The sequence below is a fragment of the Pristiophorus japonicus genome, chromosome 12 (genome assembly GCF_044704955.1).
Source record: "Pristiophorus japonicus isolate sPriJap1 chromosome 12, sPriJap1.hap1, whole genome shotgun sequence".
Lineage (NCBI taxonomy): Eukaryota > Metazoa > Chordata > Chondrichthyes > Pristiophoridae > Pristiophorus > Pristiophorus japonicus.
Genome location: NC_091988.1, coordinates 14145127 through 14161334, shown reverse-complemented (window position 1 = coordinate 14161334; position 16208 = coordinate 14145127). Strand labels below are relative to the sequence as shown.

The window sequence follows — 16208 nt, the reverse complement described above, 5'->3', positions numbered from 1 at the left end:
GCTTTATTCATCCATGGAATCACATTAGTGTTTAGTTTGTTTTTTCCTTTTTGCGGAATATATTGTTCCTGCACTCTGTTGAACACCGTTGTAAATGTTTCCCGTTGCTGTTCTACATCGTTGTTTGCCAATATAGTTACCATTTTATTTTCCCAAGTTCTATTCTCAGTCCTTTAAGATCAACTTTTCTCCAATCTATTACCCTGGTTTTCGTGATACTTATGTCCTCAATTATCATCATATTATGGTCACTATTGCCTAGCTGTTCCCCTACTTTTACTTTTCTTATCTGCTCTGGTTCATTTCCCATTACTGGGTCCAATATCAAATCCTCCCTTTTTGGGCTTTTTATATATTGGGTTGGAAAGGAGTCCTGTATATATTGTAGGAACTCCTTTCCCTTATCCCCTTTACCTACTTCTTCTGTCCAATTAATATCTGGGTAGTTGAAATCCCCATTGAATACTATGTTCTTTTAATCATTTCCCGAATTTGTCTACATACTTTTTTTTTCTTCCTCCCATCCACTATTAGATGGTCTGCAGACTACACCTATTAGTGTGACTGATCCTTTATTATCTTTTATCTCTAGCCACATGGATTCTATTTTTGTCTTGCTGATAGCTGCGTCACTTTTATCTACTGCCATTATGTTATCCCTAATAAGTACAGCTACTCCAACTCCCCTTTTTTCCTTCCTATCTTTTCTAAATAAATTATACCCTGCAATGTTTAATTCCCAGTCGGATTTTTCTGTAGCCCTGTCTCAGTAATCCCTACTATGTGTGGTTCCTCGCAACGCATGATTGCCTCCAGCTCCCCTGTTTTATTACAGACCGTGTAACTCATTTTAATAAGGTTTCCTCTCACTTTATGTTTAAGCATCTTTTTAGACTCCGGTTCTATAACTCTATTTATCCCCTTGCCATCAATGTCCTTCCTTACTTTATTCGTTCCTATGCTCTCTTTTCCAATTGTATTTATATCCAGTAATCGTCCTTCATTTTCGCTTGGGAGCTCCCCAGATGTGATTAGAAGCTTCACTGTAAGCCTCACTAGGTACAGCTTCTGACCATTCAGTGGTGTAGTGTCTCTGTACAGTCGTGTCCACTGGTTTTACTGTTCTGGACAAACTGAAACAGCTTATCATGATCTTCGTTATCTAGTCCCTTTTAGAATTCGAGAAACAGCAATCATAGCAAAGCTATAAGAAGTCAGATAGTACATATAAGTGTCGCAAATGCAAAATGTATGTCAAACTTGTACCATCATCATATCATAGGGGGTCCCTCGAATGAGGATGACTTGCTTCCACGAGAGTTCACCGATGTTTCAATGAAGGACCCGATATTCCAGTCCTGAACTCCAGTTGAGGGCGTGGAAGATGCCTGTGCGTGGATTTTTTTAACGTGTGGTGATTGTTACACAACAGCCACCACATGGGCTCGACAGAGCTAGGCCTTTATCCAGTGGCGAGGATTAACAAGGACGACTGGAGACCTGCTCTATTGCACGGACCTAGTGCGCACACATATCGCAGTGTGGGCAGGCCAGTGCTGCCCCTGGGCCCTGGGCTCTTCTGGGCCCCGTTCCCTCATTCGCCGCACCTTCGCCCAGGGCCCGGCGCTCCAGCTCTATTTATAGCCCCAACTTACGCTGGTGGTCTCACACAGGTCGGGGCAGCCAAACTTGAACCCGATTGGCTTAAATATCATCTTTTAAAAAACATCACCACAAAAATATTTTAAAACAAAAGTACTTAAAAGAAAGCGAGTTATTCCCTGCTCGTTTTCAATAATCTGATAACCTGGCCTCTACCCAAGGGGAGTAGCTGGGGATGGACAAGCGATTACCAATCTGGAGATAAACATTCTTGAGCAACAGCAATTGGAATCTAATTGGCCCTGGGGTATATTTATGTGGAGCATTTCGCCACATCCAGTACTTGAGCAGTGGCTTTAAAAGGACAAGTCAGGGTTAAAAACAGATCTGCCATAGCAGCTAAACATTGTAACTGATCTTCAAAGCTGGGTCTAACACTGAGCATTGCCACGAGAGAGTAGCGCATATACTTCTGTATTTTGATTCTACTGCCACTGGTTGAAGGCTGCTTGGATTTTGGAAATTGTGGTACAGCTTCAAGATAATGTTGCTACTAATGTGGTCTGCAGAGCACAACCCAGTGCCTGTTTAGCACCACAACTCAAGAAGGCTGCTGTTTGCTATACTCCATTTTAAAGGGCATTTTTAAAAAAAATTATTTTTTTTTAAATTCGTTTCCAATCTTTCCAATTCTTTGTCAGATCACAAACGCCAGAGGTCACCTTGGGCCCATTCAAGGATCACTCTGCGCCAATGTTTTTGCTCTTAGCCAAAAGGCCTAGAGCCACTGCACCGTTCCTGGAAGTACTGCAATACCAGGTTCGTGCCATGGAGGTGGATGTGTGCCCCCCCACCCACCTCCTATTTTAAAGGGTATTACCTGCCCCTACCAGATCTGAAGCAATAGCGCACATAGGTTCTGCACTGTCATCAAAAGGTACCAATCATGGAACATATCATTGTTTTGTAATGGTGTCATTCAGCAGCGCACAACCATGCACTAATGGTGACACAACAGAAATCGAATTTGCTTTATATTAGGTGCAAATGTCACTCTTGGTAACATATTAAAATATACATGTACAGTATATTTGACTACTATTCATCCAGCATATCCATACAAAGTACCTGTTGTACTAACAGTAACCACCAGGCTAATGGAATCGCTTAACAGTGCACTGTTTTATTACAGACTGGCTCAATTTGTTAACTGCTTTTGTTGATGCCTGTGGGAAAAATGTAAACATTTTCATGCTGTACAACTGACTAAAAGGAGTGCTTTCAAAAACAATTTCAAGGAAGACAAAGGCTCCGTCTGTGCAAACAGTAGATCTTTTGTAGGTTTAAATTTTCAGAACCTATGTCGATAGGATCCCTAGGCATTTTCTTTCTGAAGGAGGCCATTTCCATTTAGTATTCTGCAAATGCAGTTGAATATATTTTTACTTTTTCACATAAATAAGCCAGTAACAGTAAATCTGATCATGATTCTGCAGAAGCTATCCAGGTTATTAGCTGCCCTCACTTTAAATTTACAAACCTTTAGATCTAATTCAGTAAAACTGCAATAAGGTGTAATACAATGATCATTTAAATGGGTTACAGCAAAGGCAAGCAGAATGTTCGAGTGATTTGTGAACAGCACAGACTTGTGCATTCGTACCCAAAAGAGTTGTCAGTTAATTCAGTACTGTGAAGTGCATTGTGGCATTGTGTGCCCCTGAAGAAACATTACATTTCTTACTCCCCCACTTCCAATATTCTTTCCTGAAGGTATTGATACTTGCAGGAGTGTATTTCCATGGGTCTTCGCTATCCTCACAAAACTTGCTCAAGTTGCCATTCTTCATATAAGACTCTAGAGGATGACTTTTCTTTATTTTTTTCAGGATGTGGACAATGCTGACACGGGCATATTTATTGCCAAATCCTAGCTGCCTTGAGAAGGTGGTATTGGCCACCTTCTTGGAGTGATTGTACAACTGAATGGTTACCTAAAGTCATGTGTCGACCGGCTCAGCCAGGGGTGACAGGTTCCCTTCTCTAAAGGGTATCAGTGAACCAGTTGGGTTTATACAACAGAAGCAAAATTCCTGCTGAAAATCTGAACTAAAAACAGAAAATGCTGGAAATACTCAGCAGGTCAGGCAGCATCTGTGGAGAGAGAAACAGAGTTAACGTTTCGGGTTGATGGCCTTTCATCAGACCTGGGTTTTTAATGACAATTCCGTAGCTTTCATTCCAGCTCTAAATGACCAGATTCATTGAATTCAGTTTCACAACTTGCCACGATGACATTTGAACTCATGACCTCTGGGTTGCCAGTCCAGTGTCACCACCACTACAATCCCCAAACTATATGGCCCTGGGACATCACAGCCAAGGACCTCCTACTCTCTCCCTGTAGCAACACATGCCCATTTTCTAGCTGGAGTAACCAATTCGGAATCAGGATTGAGCATTGTCTCTCTCCCTATCTGAGGTCAATTGTAGTTCCACCACTGCTCCCCTAGTTGAGATTAGCCCACCCAACACAGACCGAGAATTGTTCTTTCTTAACGCAAGTGCCATTGAGGGATCCTTTTGTAGAAACTGATGCTGTGCTTGTTATGTATGTAATAAATCGATAGACTGAATATTGTAAACTAACAAAGGTGCAAACCTGGTTCTGCTTTATTAGGGCCCAAAGTGATTACATTACATGATGGTTTGCCTCTTATACCTGGGCTGCACACACGTGCGTGCAGCCCAATGACCTCCGACAATCGCGCCACCTGGTGGCTAGAATCCCCAAGCATACATACATGACAATGCTCTTGTGCTGATTGCCTTGAATTATGTAACACATTGAGGGTGCTTCATCCTTGGGTTAGTTTAAAAGATACACTTGGCACTGTTTCATCGGAGACTCGAGTGGGGTTGGGGTGTGTAAGTAAATACTTTTATCCCTTAAAGTACTGTTTTGTAGTTAAATGATATTTGCATCTCACTTGGGCTTGAGAAACTAAGGGTGGCCTCACTGGACTCTTTAAATTTACTTACTGGATGGCCAGGTTATATGGATGGATAATAGGAATAAAAAGTGTCAGTAATAAAGGAAAATTATGTGCACAATGTCATGATGTAATTTTGCCTTCAAATACATGTTGCTGCCCACAAAGTGACAGATGTTTCCTGCATCCCTTAAAATTTCTAATGTTCAATCAGACAGGGTGAAAAATTGTCAGAGATCCTGTGGACAGTTTTCCAATTGGCTATGGCCACGTCACTTCTGAAATCCAACATAACCAATTCGAAAATCTACCCCTAGTACATCAGCATTTGTGTGTTCTTGTGGAGAACAAATGTACTGACCACCTGCCAGCGACAATGGGGCAGGTTTCCAGTGGCCAGAGTTGAGCGAGATGATCCTTTAAATCTTATCACGGAGGGTAGGAATCCTCGCTGGCTGGCACTTAAAGTAATACAGATGGTGTGAAAGAGCAGTTGAAAAATATTAAAATGAAGATATTCTTGTGTCAGCACAATTTGTAAGTAGATACTGTTAATTCATGTACAGGGATTTAATGGAAACATTTGGAAAAATATAATTCCACCCTTATTCTACAAAGTTCACTGAATAGTGAATATTATTGGAAAATGTTTCCATATTTCCTGCAACTCTTATTCCAGTAAAAACCTTCAGTTATTTAAGTATTGCTTATTTTATTTCCAAACGCTCTTGTGTTTCCTTAGATGTCAACCCTAAAGCGATGAAACTAGGGGTGGGGGCCAGTTGAATTCCACCCCCACCCTCGAGTGGTCTTTCGGCGGCGGGCCAGTGGATGAACTAGCTGTCTCCCCCAGTAGTCGAGGTAGGAGGCTCAGTCCATTTTGAGGGTCGGGCCTCCTTTGCATCAGGATGGTGGGCTGCGGTTGGAGATAAGAGTGTCACGGGACAAGCCACCAGCCAGGCAGAAGAAGGTAGTTTAACTGGGAAGGGGTTGGGTTGGTGGTGGGGGGGGGGGGTTGTGAGGAGGCGGGCTTGCTGTAGCCAAGGCTGGCTTCTGCAGCCTGGAGAATATCTTCCTAGGCTTTATATTCAATGGAATTTAGCAGAATGAGTGGCAATTTTTTTAAATTTCAAAATACACTTTATTTTTTTACAGTACATTCAAAAGCAGTTCAGTACGTTTAGCTGCGGTCAGCAATCCCATACACTACATTTGGGTGCTGACGGCAGTTCCGTTCGATACATTTCCTTGCTTTTCAGTTCAAGTACAATTCGGTACAATACGGGATACATTGTAGTACATTCGACAAATTACATGTGTCACTATACAGTACACGGAATGGGTGACGGTACATTTACATTTTTCTTTTCAACGTGCGTTACGAAACAGACCTTGCATTGTACATGGCACCACATAGGTGTTTAGAGATCATGGTGCTCCATGTGCACTAAAAAGAAGTTACAAGTACGTCCCGAGGGGGGTTTTGTACTGATTCCTGCCCCCGGGTTTTCCGTGGCGGAAGGGCTTTAAACTGTGGCCCTTCCCCACCGTGCCTTTGCGGCGACTGCACCAATTTTAAGTGCGTCCCTCAGCACGTAATCCTGGATCTTGGATTGCGCCAGTCTGCAACACGCAGACGTGAACATCTCCTTGCTCTGGAAGACCAGCAAGTTTCGGCAAGAGCAAAGAGCGTCTTTGACCGAATTGATGGCCCTCCAGCAGCAGGTGATGTCTGTCTCGGTGTGTGTCCCTGGGAACAGCCCGTAGAGCACAGAGTCCTGTGTTACGGAGCTGCTTGGGATGAACCTCGACAGCAACCACTGCATCTCTTTCCAGACCTGCCTTGCGAAGGCACATTCCTGAAGGAGATGGGCGACAGTCTCGTCCGCCCCGCAACCGACTCGGGGGCACCGTGCCGTGTTGATGATACGTCGGCTGTGCATGAACGCTCTGACGGGTAGGGCCCTCCTCACCGCCAACCAAGCTACGTCTTGGTGCTTGTGTGAAAGCTCTGGCGATGAGATGTTCTGCCAAACGAGTTCGACAGTCCGCTCAGGGAACCACCCGACAGGGTCCACCCTCTCCTTCTTTCGTAGGGCGTCCAGGACCTTACGTGCTGACCACTGTTTTATGGCCTTGTGGTCAAAGGGGTTTTTTGTGAAAAACTTTTCCACGAAGGACAGGTGGACAGGCATGGTCCAACTGGTGGGGGCGTTTCGCGGCAGCGTGGCCAGACCCATCCTTCACAACACCGGGGACAGGTAGAACCTCAGCACGTAGTGACACTTGGTGTTTGCGTACCGGGGGTCTGTGCACAGCTTGATGCAGCCGCACACAAAGGTGGCCACGTTCGGAACATCCTTTCCTCCACTGTCCAGAGATTTGTACATTGTGTCTCTGCGGACACGGTCCATTTTGGACCTCCAGACAAAGTGGAAGACGGCCCGGGTGACTGCCGCGGGACAGGAGCGAGAGATGGGCCAGACCTGTGCCACATGCAGCAACCCCGAGAGCACCTCACTCCTGATGACCAGGTTCTTTCCTGCCATGGAGAGGGAGCGCAGCTTCCACCATCCCAGTATTTGCTTCACTTTGGCGATACGCTCTTCCCAGTTTTTGGCGAACGCCCCGTCCGCTCTGAACCATATTCCCAACACCTTCAGGTAATCTGGCTTAATGGTGAAGGGAATAAAGGATCGGTCGGCCCAGTTGCCAAAGAGCATGGCCTCGCTTTTGCTGCGATTGACCTTCGCTCCCGAGGCCAGTTCAAACTGGTCGCAGATTGTGAGCAACCTGCGGACCGACTGCGGATCCGAGCAAAAGACGGCGACGTCGTCCATGTACAGGGAGGTCTTGACCTGAGCACCTCCGTTGCCTGGGATCATCACCCCTCCAATGCCCGCATCCCTCATGATGGACTCGGCAAAGGGCTCGATACAACACACAAAGACAGAGGAGAGGGGACAGCCTTGCCTGACTCCAGACCTGATCGGAAAGCTTTCAGTTTCCCACCCGTTGATTTGAACTGCGCTACTGATGTCTCTGTAGAGCAGTTGGACCCAAACACCATTTTGGAGAGCACGTCCATCAGGTACGTGTGCGATATCCTGTCAAAGGCTTTCTCCTGGTCTAAGCTGATTAAGCAGGCATCCACCCTCCTGTCCTGCACGTAGGCGATCGTATCCCTGAGTAGCGCGAGGCTATCAGAGATCTTCCTGCTGGGGACAGCGCAGGTCTGGTACGGGTGAATCACCAGCTCAAGAGCAGATTGGACCCTGTTAGCGATGACCTTTGACAGGATCTTGTAGTCCACATTGAGCAGCGAAATGGGCCGCCAGTTTTTGCTTGTAGATGAGGGTGATGATGCCTTTCCTCATCGATTCTGATATGCTGCCGGCCAGAAGCATACCTCCGTACACTTCCAGCCGGTCTGGGCCCATCCAGTCCCACAGAGCCGAATACAACTCGACCGGTAAGCTGTCGCTTCCGGGAGTTTTATTCGTCTCGAAGGACCGGACGGCCTTTGTCGGCTCGTCCAGAGTTAGCGGGTGGTCCAGACTCTCCCGCTCACTGTCGTCTAAGACCTCCGAAATAGATGACAGGAAAGACTGGGAGGCTGCGCGGTCTGTGGGCTTGACGTCGTACAGCCTGGCATAGAAGGATTTGCTGATCCTCTGCATGTCAGGCTGCGAAGACGTCACAGAACCATCTTCTTCCTTTAGGCTGGTGATCACAGAGCTCCCCCTGTGTACCTTTTGGAAGAAGAAACGCGAACACGTCTCATCCTGCTCGACGGAGCGGACTCTGGAGCGGAAAATTATTTTGGAGGACTCTGAGGCAAAGAGCGAGGCTTGCTGGCCCTTCACCTCTTCGAGTTCCTCCGCGACGTCGACCCCCATCGACTGCAGCAGGAGCAGGTTTTGCATGCTCTTCTGGAGTTGGGACAATTCCCTCTGTCTCCCTCTCGCCTGCTGAGCACCTTTGAGGATGAAGAACCTCTTGATGTTCGTCTTAATTGTTTCCCCCCAGTGAATCGCAGAGGGGTTTTACGGTTCTCCAACCTTTGTAATCCCTCTCGAGTTCCTCAACGTTTTCCGGAGTCAACAGTTTCATGTTCAGCTTCCATATCCCTTTGCCAACTTTCTGGTCTTCCTGTGGGCGACAGTCGGCCAGTAGGAGGCAGTGGTCAGAGAACAACACCGGCGTGACGTTGGTGGATCTGACCTTGAGCGTGTGGGACACAAACAGGAAGTCTATGCTGGAACGGACGGACCCGTCTGGTCTCGACCAGGTGTATCTGAGCGGTGCTCCGTTTGCAGGGTTACTGAAGACGTCGCACAGCTTGGCGTCTTTTACCGCGTCCATCAGGAGTCTGGACGTGGCGTCCAGTTTGCTGTCGGCTCTGCTGGATCATCCAGCCACATCGATGATGTAGTTGAAGTCACCGCCCAGAATGACCGGCCTGGACGTTGCCAGTAGCAGTGGGAGCTGCTGGAAGAGGGCCAGCCACTCGTTCTTGTGAGCTGGGGCGTAAACATTAATTAACCTGAGAGGGGAGTTTTTGTACATTACATCTGCTACGAGGAGGCGGCCGCCCACCACCTCCTTAACTTCGGTGATGGTGAAGTGGCCTCCCCGCAGCAGAATGCCCAATCCGGAAGCTCGGCTGTCGTTGCCTCCTGACCATATGGATGGTCCATGGGCCCACCATCGTGACCACTGCCGGTAGCTGCTGAAGTGCGGCAGACCGCACTCCTGCAAGAACAGCAGGTCCGCTTTGACCTTGGCGAGGTACCCCAAGGTGGAAACACATCGCGTAGTCGATTTCACGCTACGCACGTTAATATTAGCAATTTTAAAATCCATTTTAAAGCTATTGTTTACAGTTACAAACATTACACTTCAGATAAATCGTCCTTTAAGTCCGAGATCTGCTCAATGGCCAGTTCCAGCATGTGTAGGTTATTACTATGAAAGTTTACTGTACCTGGGCTGGCGTGGTCGTCGTCCTCTGCCGTGGGAGTGTTTCGACCAGGGGACGGCTGCAGTGCTGTGATAAGGTCCGATGTGTCCTCTGCACTGTCCTCGCCTGGTGTTGGTGGTTCCCTATTTTCATCAGTCGCAGCGATCTCGAGCTGGTGTGCTTCGATCGCTGTGTCGCTCCCGGTATTCCGGAGGTGGGGTGTGCTGGGCACTTCACTGCTCCCGTTGTCCCGGAACTGGTCTGCATTGGTCGCTTCTTTGCTCCCGGTGTTCCGGAGCTCGTGTGTGCTGAGCGCTTCGCTGCTCCCGGGTTCCCGGAGCGAGGCTGTGCCGGTCACTTCACTGCTCCCGGTCGCCTGTGGCTGTGGGTTGGCGTATTGACTCTTGTTTTGGTGGCGGTAGTAAGGGGCTTTGTCCCGCCTTTCCTCATCAGACGAGCTGCCGTCGCTGCTGTCTGTCGTGGACGTTAGCCGCCTCTTCCCTGTCGTTCCCGCAGGGGCCCTTGCTCGCCTGTTCTCCTTACGCTTGTGGGCCTTTTTCTTGACGGTCTCCCATCCCGCTTCATTGTCTGCTGTCTCCTCGTTGCTGGGCTCGGTGCGCTGGGGGAGAGCTTCGCTGCTGGCTGCTGGTGTCTCGCAGCTCGCGGTAACAGGATTCTGTTCCTCCCTGACTTGTTCCGAGTCCACGAGGGCGGTTGCTTCTTTGCCCAGGGCGTTGGTCGGGGGGAGGGTGTGGGTCTCCTCTGGAGCGTTGTGTTCCTCAGCTTCCTCCTCCTCTGGTGCAATGTTCTTTGCTGCCTGCCCATAGCTGAAGTTGCATTTGGGGCAGTTTTTGTACAGGTGCCCAGCCAGACCACAGAGGTTGCAGCACTTGGTCTCCTTACAGTCCTTTGTCTGGTGGCCTTCGTTCTTGCAGTTTCGGCAGATGAGAGTTTTGCAGCTTGCCGCCACATGGCCTGCCTTCCCGCAGGTGTGGCACACGTTGGGTTGGCCAGCGTACACCGTGTAGCCCCGACTTCCTCCGATGGCAAAGCTGGAGGGGGGGTGCAGGATGGTTCCGCTGGCGTCCACCTTCATGGTGACCTGGATCTGGTGCTTGCTGGTCCATATCCCGTGCAAGTCTTTCAAGTCGCTGCTGTTTCCTGCCCCATCGACATACCTGGCGAGGAAAGTCAGCGCATCAATGACTGGGATGTGGGGGTTGTACATCTGCACTGTGATAGTGCATCTTCTCTGCGACGGGAGGGTGAACAGTGGCTCCCAAGTTAGCACTGAGCGCAGCGGTTCACTCGCCTCCTTCAGTCCCTTCAGGAACTTCAGGCAGAGGGCGACGGTTCTGAAGGTCACATTGAAGTAACCTCTCTTCAGGAGGTCCCGCAAGGCGAAGATGTCGGCGACTTTCATGCCGCATGTTCCCAGCAGGATTTTCTTCACGAACAGGTCCCGGTTGATCGTTGCCTGTCCATCCACTTTCTTCACCGTCACTCGGATGGTGTTTCAGACGCCCTGGTTCGCCGCTTGGTTGGCCGCCATCCAGGTGGCAGATTCCTCCTTTCGATGTGTATTTTGGCCGAAGCCTTCAATCTGTTGTGGTGCCAGTCCGGCACCTTGGCGGACCTCCTCGAGTGGCAATTTAAAAAAAAAAATTCGTTGCCAATCTTTCCAATTCTTTGTGATTTGACAAACGCCAGAGGTCACCTTGCACACATCAAGGATCACTCTGCACCAATGCTCTTAGCCAAAAGGCCTAGAGCCACTGCACCATTCCTGGAAGTACTGCAATACCAGGTTCGTGCCATGGAGGTGGATGGGTCAGGCCACCCCACCCACCTCCTATTTCCAAAAAGCATAGGAGAATCACCTTCCTGATCCAGGGAGAACCACGTTGGGGTCATGGTTACTCCCCTGTCAGGTCAGTTACGCATGATCTTAGCCAAAAGAGCACATGTAATTGACAGGAGATTTGAAAAATATAAGGGGGCTGAGAGAGAATAGGGGGACTGTTTAGCTTCCTCCACATTCTTGATATCACGGCCAAAACCCTGGATCTTGCATCTGAATTATATAAACAGGAACCAGAATTATCAGAAGAGAATAATTGCAACATATTTGTCATGGAATAGTGTAGCAGCGCACATATTAGACAGCATAGATTCTTTCACCCAGGATAGGCTACAGTGAGCAGCTGAGAATTGGAGGTTGGAAGTAGGAGGAGGGGTGAGGTCAGTTTCCAGCAATTAGAATTGGTAATTATCACTTGAGCTAGCACTTCTGGTTTTCACTTTAGTTTCTTTACATTATTCAGTCAAGAGGTGATGGAACTGACTGACGAATGATACCATGAAGTTTACAAGGTAACAGTGCACTTTTTAAAACTTTTCTCTTTTAGATTTGTTCTATTTATTGCTCAGTTGGTGCTACCTTTTGATCGTAAATCTTGGATATATCTGTTGCTTCACTCTTTGAGATTGATATTTTGTGGATTGTATAATGAGAAGTAAATCTTTTCCTGTGCCATTTTCGGCCAAAATAACATTTGGCAATCACAAAAGCAGAATGCGTCACATTTCAATCACAGCAGCACGTAGAATATTGAGAAATCCTCTCCGTGCAGTCTGAGAAAGGGGGACTCCAAATGTTTTACTTGCTTCAGGTACTGTTCAGGGCGCGACTTGTTCAAGAAGCATTACTCGATTTCAATGGCTGAAGTCATGTGGTGACCCGTTGCGAACCACTGCAGATTAATGTTCTTGACTTTCTGCCCATTGTTCCATTTACTTTTGTAGCCCAGCAGAGAGCTGAGTGTCAGTGCTGCTACTCAGAGCGTTGACCACAGTGCATGTCATGGTTTATCAGATATGTTAGAAAAACAGTCGTCTTTATTTCAAGGTGCTGACTCATGTTGGGGTCTGGTTCAGCGGACACAGTCAGTCCTTTGGTATTTCGCCCAGCTGGTCATTCTTCATATCATCATCATAGGCAGTTCCTTGGAATCGAGGAAGACTTGCTTCCACTCTTAACATGAGTTCTTAACCTGAGGACTGGGAGCAGAGGAGGACAAAGGGTTTAATTAGGAGGGGAAAATAGAGTATGAGAGGAAGCTTGCTGGGAACATAAAAACTGACTGCAAAAGCTTCTATAGATATGTGAAGAGAAAAAGATTAGTGAAAACAAACGTAGGTCCCTTACAGTCAGATTCAGGTGAATTTATAATGGGGAACAAAGAAATAGCGGACCAGTTAAACAAATACTTTGGTTCTGTTTTCACGAAGGAAGACACAAATAACCTTCCGGAAATACGAGGGACCGAGGGTCTAGTGAGAAGGAGGAACTGAAGGATATCCTTATAAAGCGGGGAATTGTGTTAGGGAAATTGATGGGATTGAAGGCCGATAAATCCCCGGGGCTTGATAGTCTGCATCCCAGAGTACTTAAGGAAGTGGCCCTAGAAATAGTGGATGCATTGGTGATCATTTTCCAACAGTCTAGCGACTCTGGATCAGTTCCTATGGACTGGAGAATAGCTAATGTAACAACACTTTTTAAAAAATGAGGGAGAGAGAAAATAGGTAATTATAGACCGGTTAACCTGACATCAGTAGTGGGGAAAATGTTGAAATCAATTATTAAAGAGGAAATAGCAGTGCATTTGGAAAGCAGTGACAGGATCGGTCCAAGTCAGCATGGATTTATGAAAGGGAAATCATGCTTGACAAATCTTCTGGAATTTTTTGAGGATATAACTAGTAGAGTGGACAAGGGAGAACCAGTGGATGTGATGTATTTGGACTTTCAAAAGGCTATTGACAAGGTCCCACACAAGAGATTGGTGTGTAAAATCAAAGCACATGGTATTGGGGGTAATGTACTGACGTGGATAGAGACTGGTTGGCAGACAGGAAGCAGAGAGTCGGGATAAACAGGTCCTTTTCAGAATGGGAGGCAGTGACTAGTGGAGTACCGCAGGGCTCAGTGCTGGGGCCCCAGCTCTTTACAATATACATTAATAATTTAGATGAAGGAATTGAGTGTATTATCTCCAAGTTTGCAGAGGACACTAAACTGGGTGGTGGTGTGAGCTGTGAGGAGGATGCTAAAAGGCTGCAGGGTGATTTGGACAGGTTATGTGAGTGGGCAAATGCATGGCAGATGCAGTATAATGTGGATAAATGTGAGGTTATCCACTTTGGGGGCAAAAACACAAAGGCAGAATATTATCTGAATGGTGGCAGATTAGGAAAAGGGGAGGTGCAACGAGACCTGGGTGTCATGATTCATCAGTCATTGAAAGTTGGCATGCAGGTGCAGCAGGCGGTGAAGAAGGCAAATGGTATGTTGGCCTTCATAGCTAGGGGATTTGAGTATTATGGCAGGGAGGTCTTACTGCAGTTGTACAGGGCCTTGGTGAGGCCTCACCTGGAATATTGTGTTCAGTTTTAGTCTCCTAATCTGAGGAAGGACGTTCTTGCTATTGAGGGAGTGCAGTGAAGGTTCACCAGACTGATTCCCGGGATGGCTGGGCTGACGTATGAGGAGAGACTGGATCAACTGGGCCTTTTTACACTGGAGTTTAGAAGGATGAGAGGGGATCTCATAGAAACTTACAAGATTCTGACAGGACTGGACAGGTTAGATGCGGGAAGAATGTTCCCGATGTTGGTGAAGTCCAGAACCAGGGGACACAGTCTTCGGATAAGGGGTAGGTCATTTAGGACTGAGCAGAAGAGAAACTTCTTCATTCAGAGAGTTGTTAACCTGTGGAATTCCCTACCGCAGAGAGTTGTTGATGCCAGTTCATTGGATATATTCAAGAGGGAGTTAGATATGGCCCTTACGGCTAAAGTGATCAAGGGGTATGAAGGAGTTAGATGAAGTCCTTACTACTAGGGGAATCAAGGGGTATGGTGAGAAAGCAGGAATGGGGTACTGAAGTTGCATGTTCAGCCATGAACTCATTGAATGGCGGTGCAGGCTAGAAGGGCCGAATGGCCTACTCCTGCACCTATTTTCTATGTTTCTATGTTTCTATGAAAGTGGTACTGAGGGAATGATCAGCCGTGATGTTATTGAATGATGGTGCAGGCTCGAAGTGCCGAATGGCCTACTCCTGCACCTATTTTCTATGTTTCTATGTTTCTTAGGTGGCTGAACAGTCCAATACGAGAACCACAGTCTCTGTCACAGGTGGGACAGATAGTCGTTGAGGGAAGGGGTGGGTGGGACTGGTTTGCCGCACGCTCTTTCCGCTGCCTGCGCTTGATTTCTGCATGCTCTCGGCGAGGAGATTAGAGGTGCTCAGCGTCCTCTCAGATGCACTTCCTCCACTTAGGGCGGTCTTTGGCCAGGGACTCCCAGGTGTCAGTGGGGATGTTGCACTTTATCAGGGAGGCTCTGAGGATGTCCTTGTAACATTTCCACTGCCCACCTTTGGCTCGTGTAAGGGATAAATTGTTAGAGTTACAAGTAGATGGTCAGAATTATGCTGAAGATAGTGAACTTATCAGTATTAGGAGGGTCTGTATAATTGCCTATGTATGTAACACTTGCTTATGTAGGTTTAGCACAAATGTATAACACATTAAACTGAACCCATAACCTCTGTAATACTTAAACAGCAAAATCAGCAGTTGTTGATCAGGAGTCTCTGAGGAAGAGATAAGGAAGCGAGTTTAGGTGTCTATTATACTGTGGCAAAGTGCAAGTCATGGAACAACACCATAGAAGATGGGCAATTGCATATACCATTCAGAGACAGTTTGATAAGAGTCAACAAATCAATGTAACTTCGCTGATAGAATTAGACCTATCGAGGATTTTGTAGGAGGGTGCTCCTCTCCAAAACCTGTATAAATTGTATTTGAAACCTCTTGTACTTTTGGCCAGTTATTCAAACATGATGGGGGAGAATCACAGCCTGTCTAGATTTTTATCCTGAAGCAACTTTTGATCAGCAACAAAGAATCCTGACTAATTTCCCATCCACCCTTGCCCCTTCTCCATAGTCCAGGGACACTGAAAATTATAGCATCTCCACCCTCGCCAGTCAAGTTTTTGTAGGAAGTTGTTGTATATAATGTCAACATCATAACATTTCTCTTACTATATAAAAACCATGTTACAGTGGGAGCACTCTGGCCTCTCACTGACGGCTGTGAGTTGAAACCCCACTGCAGGGCCAGAATGCATAATCTCGGCTGATACTTCAGTGCAGTACTCACTGCACTGTTAGTGGATGAGACATTAAACTTCAGTCTTGTCTGCCTGTTCAGGTCGACATAAAAGAACCTATAGCACCCAAAGAAGAGCAGGGGAATTCTCCCAGTGTTTTGGACAACATTCATTGCTCAAGTAATACCGCAAAGAACAGATGAACTGGTAATTTATGACATTGCTGTTTGTGGGACCCTGAGCATGTGAAAAGCTCTATATAAATGCAAGTTCTTTCTTTAAAAATAAATATATTCATATATTCAACTCAAATAATGACTAAAAACTGAGAGAAATCATTTTGTAATGCTGTTCTCTTGATGTGGAGACTCGCTAGACAGGAGCGTAGGTTGCAGTATTAGTCGGATAGTGTTACAGCCCTATTTCCAACCTGCTCTCCTGCCTAACGAGGCTCCACACGGAA

General features: G+C 47.0%; 1 protein-coding gene across 13 annotated transcripts in view; it reads left to right on the top strand.

Annotated features, from left to right (window-relative positions):
* LOC139277138 (microphthalmia-associated transcription factor-like) overlaps positions 1-16208 on the top strand; it is a 403865-nt gene that overhangs the window by 97173 nt on the left and 290484 nt on the right. The window contains exons 2-3 of one of the 13 annotated variants that reach the window (XM_070895183.1): positions 5338-5456; positions 11883-11931. The exons of 9 other annotated variants lie outside the window; for them this stretch is intronic. In XM_070895183.1, coding sequence (XP_070751284.1) covers positions 11918-11931 — 14 coding nt within the window. In that variant the 5' untranslated portion in view covers positions 5338-5456; positions 11883-11917. Of the gene's footprint in view, positions 1-5337; positions 5457-11882; positions 11932-15917; positions 15953-16208 lie in introns of those variants that run through there. 3 more of the 13 variants (XM_070895184.1, XM_070895181.1, XM_070895185.1) reach the window with 3 other exon arrangements.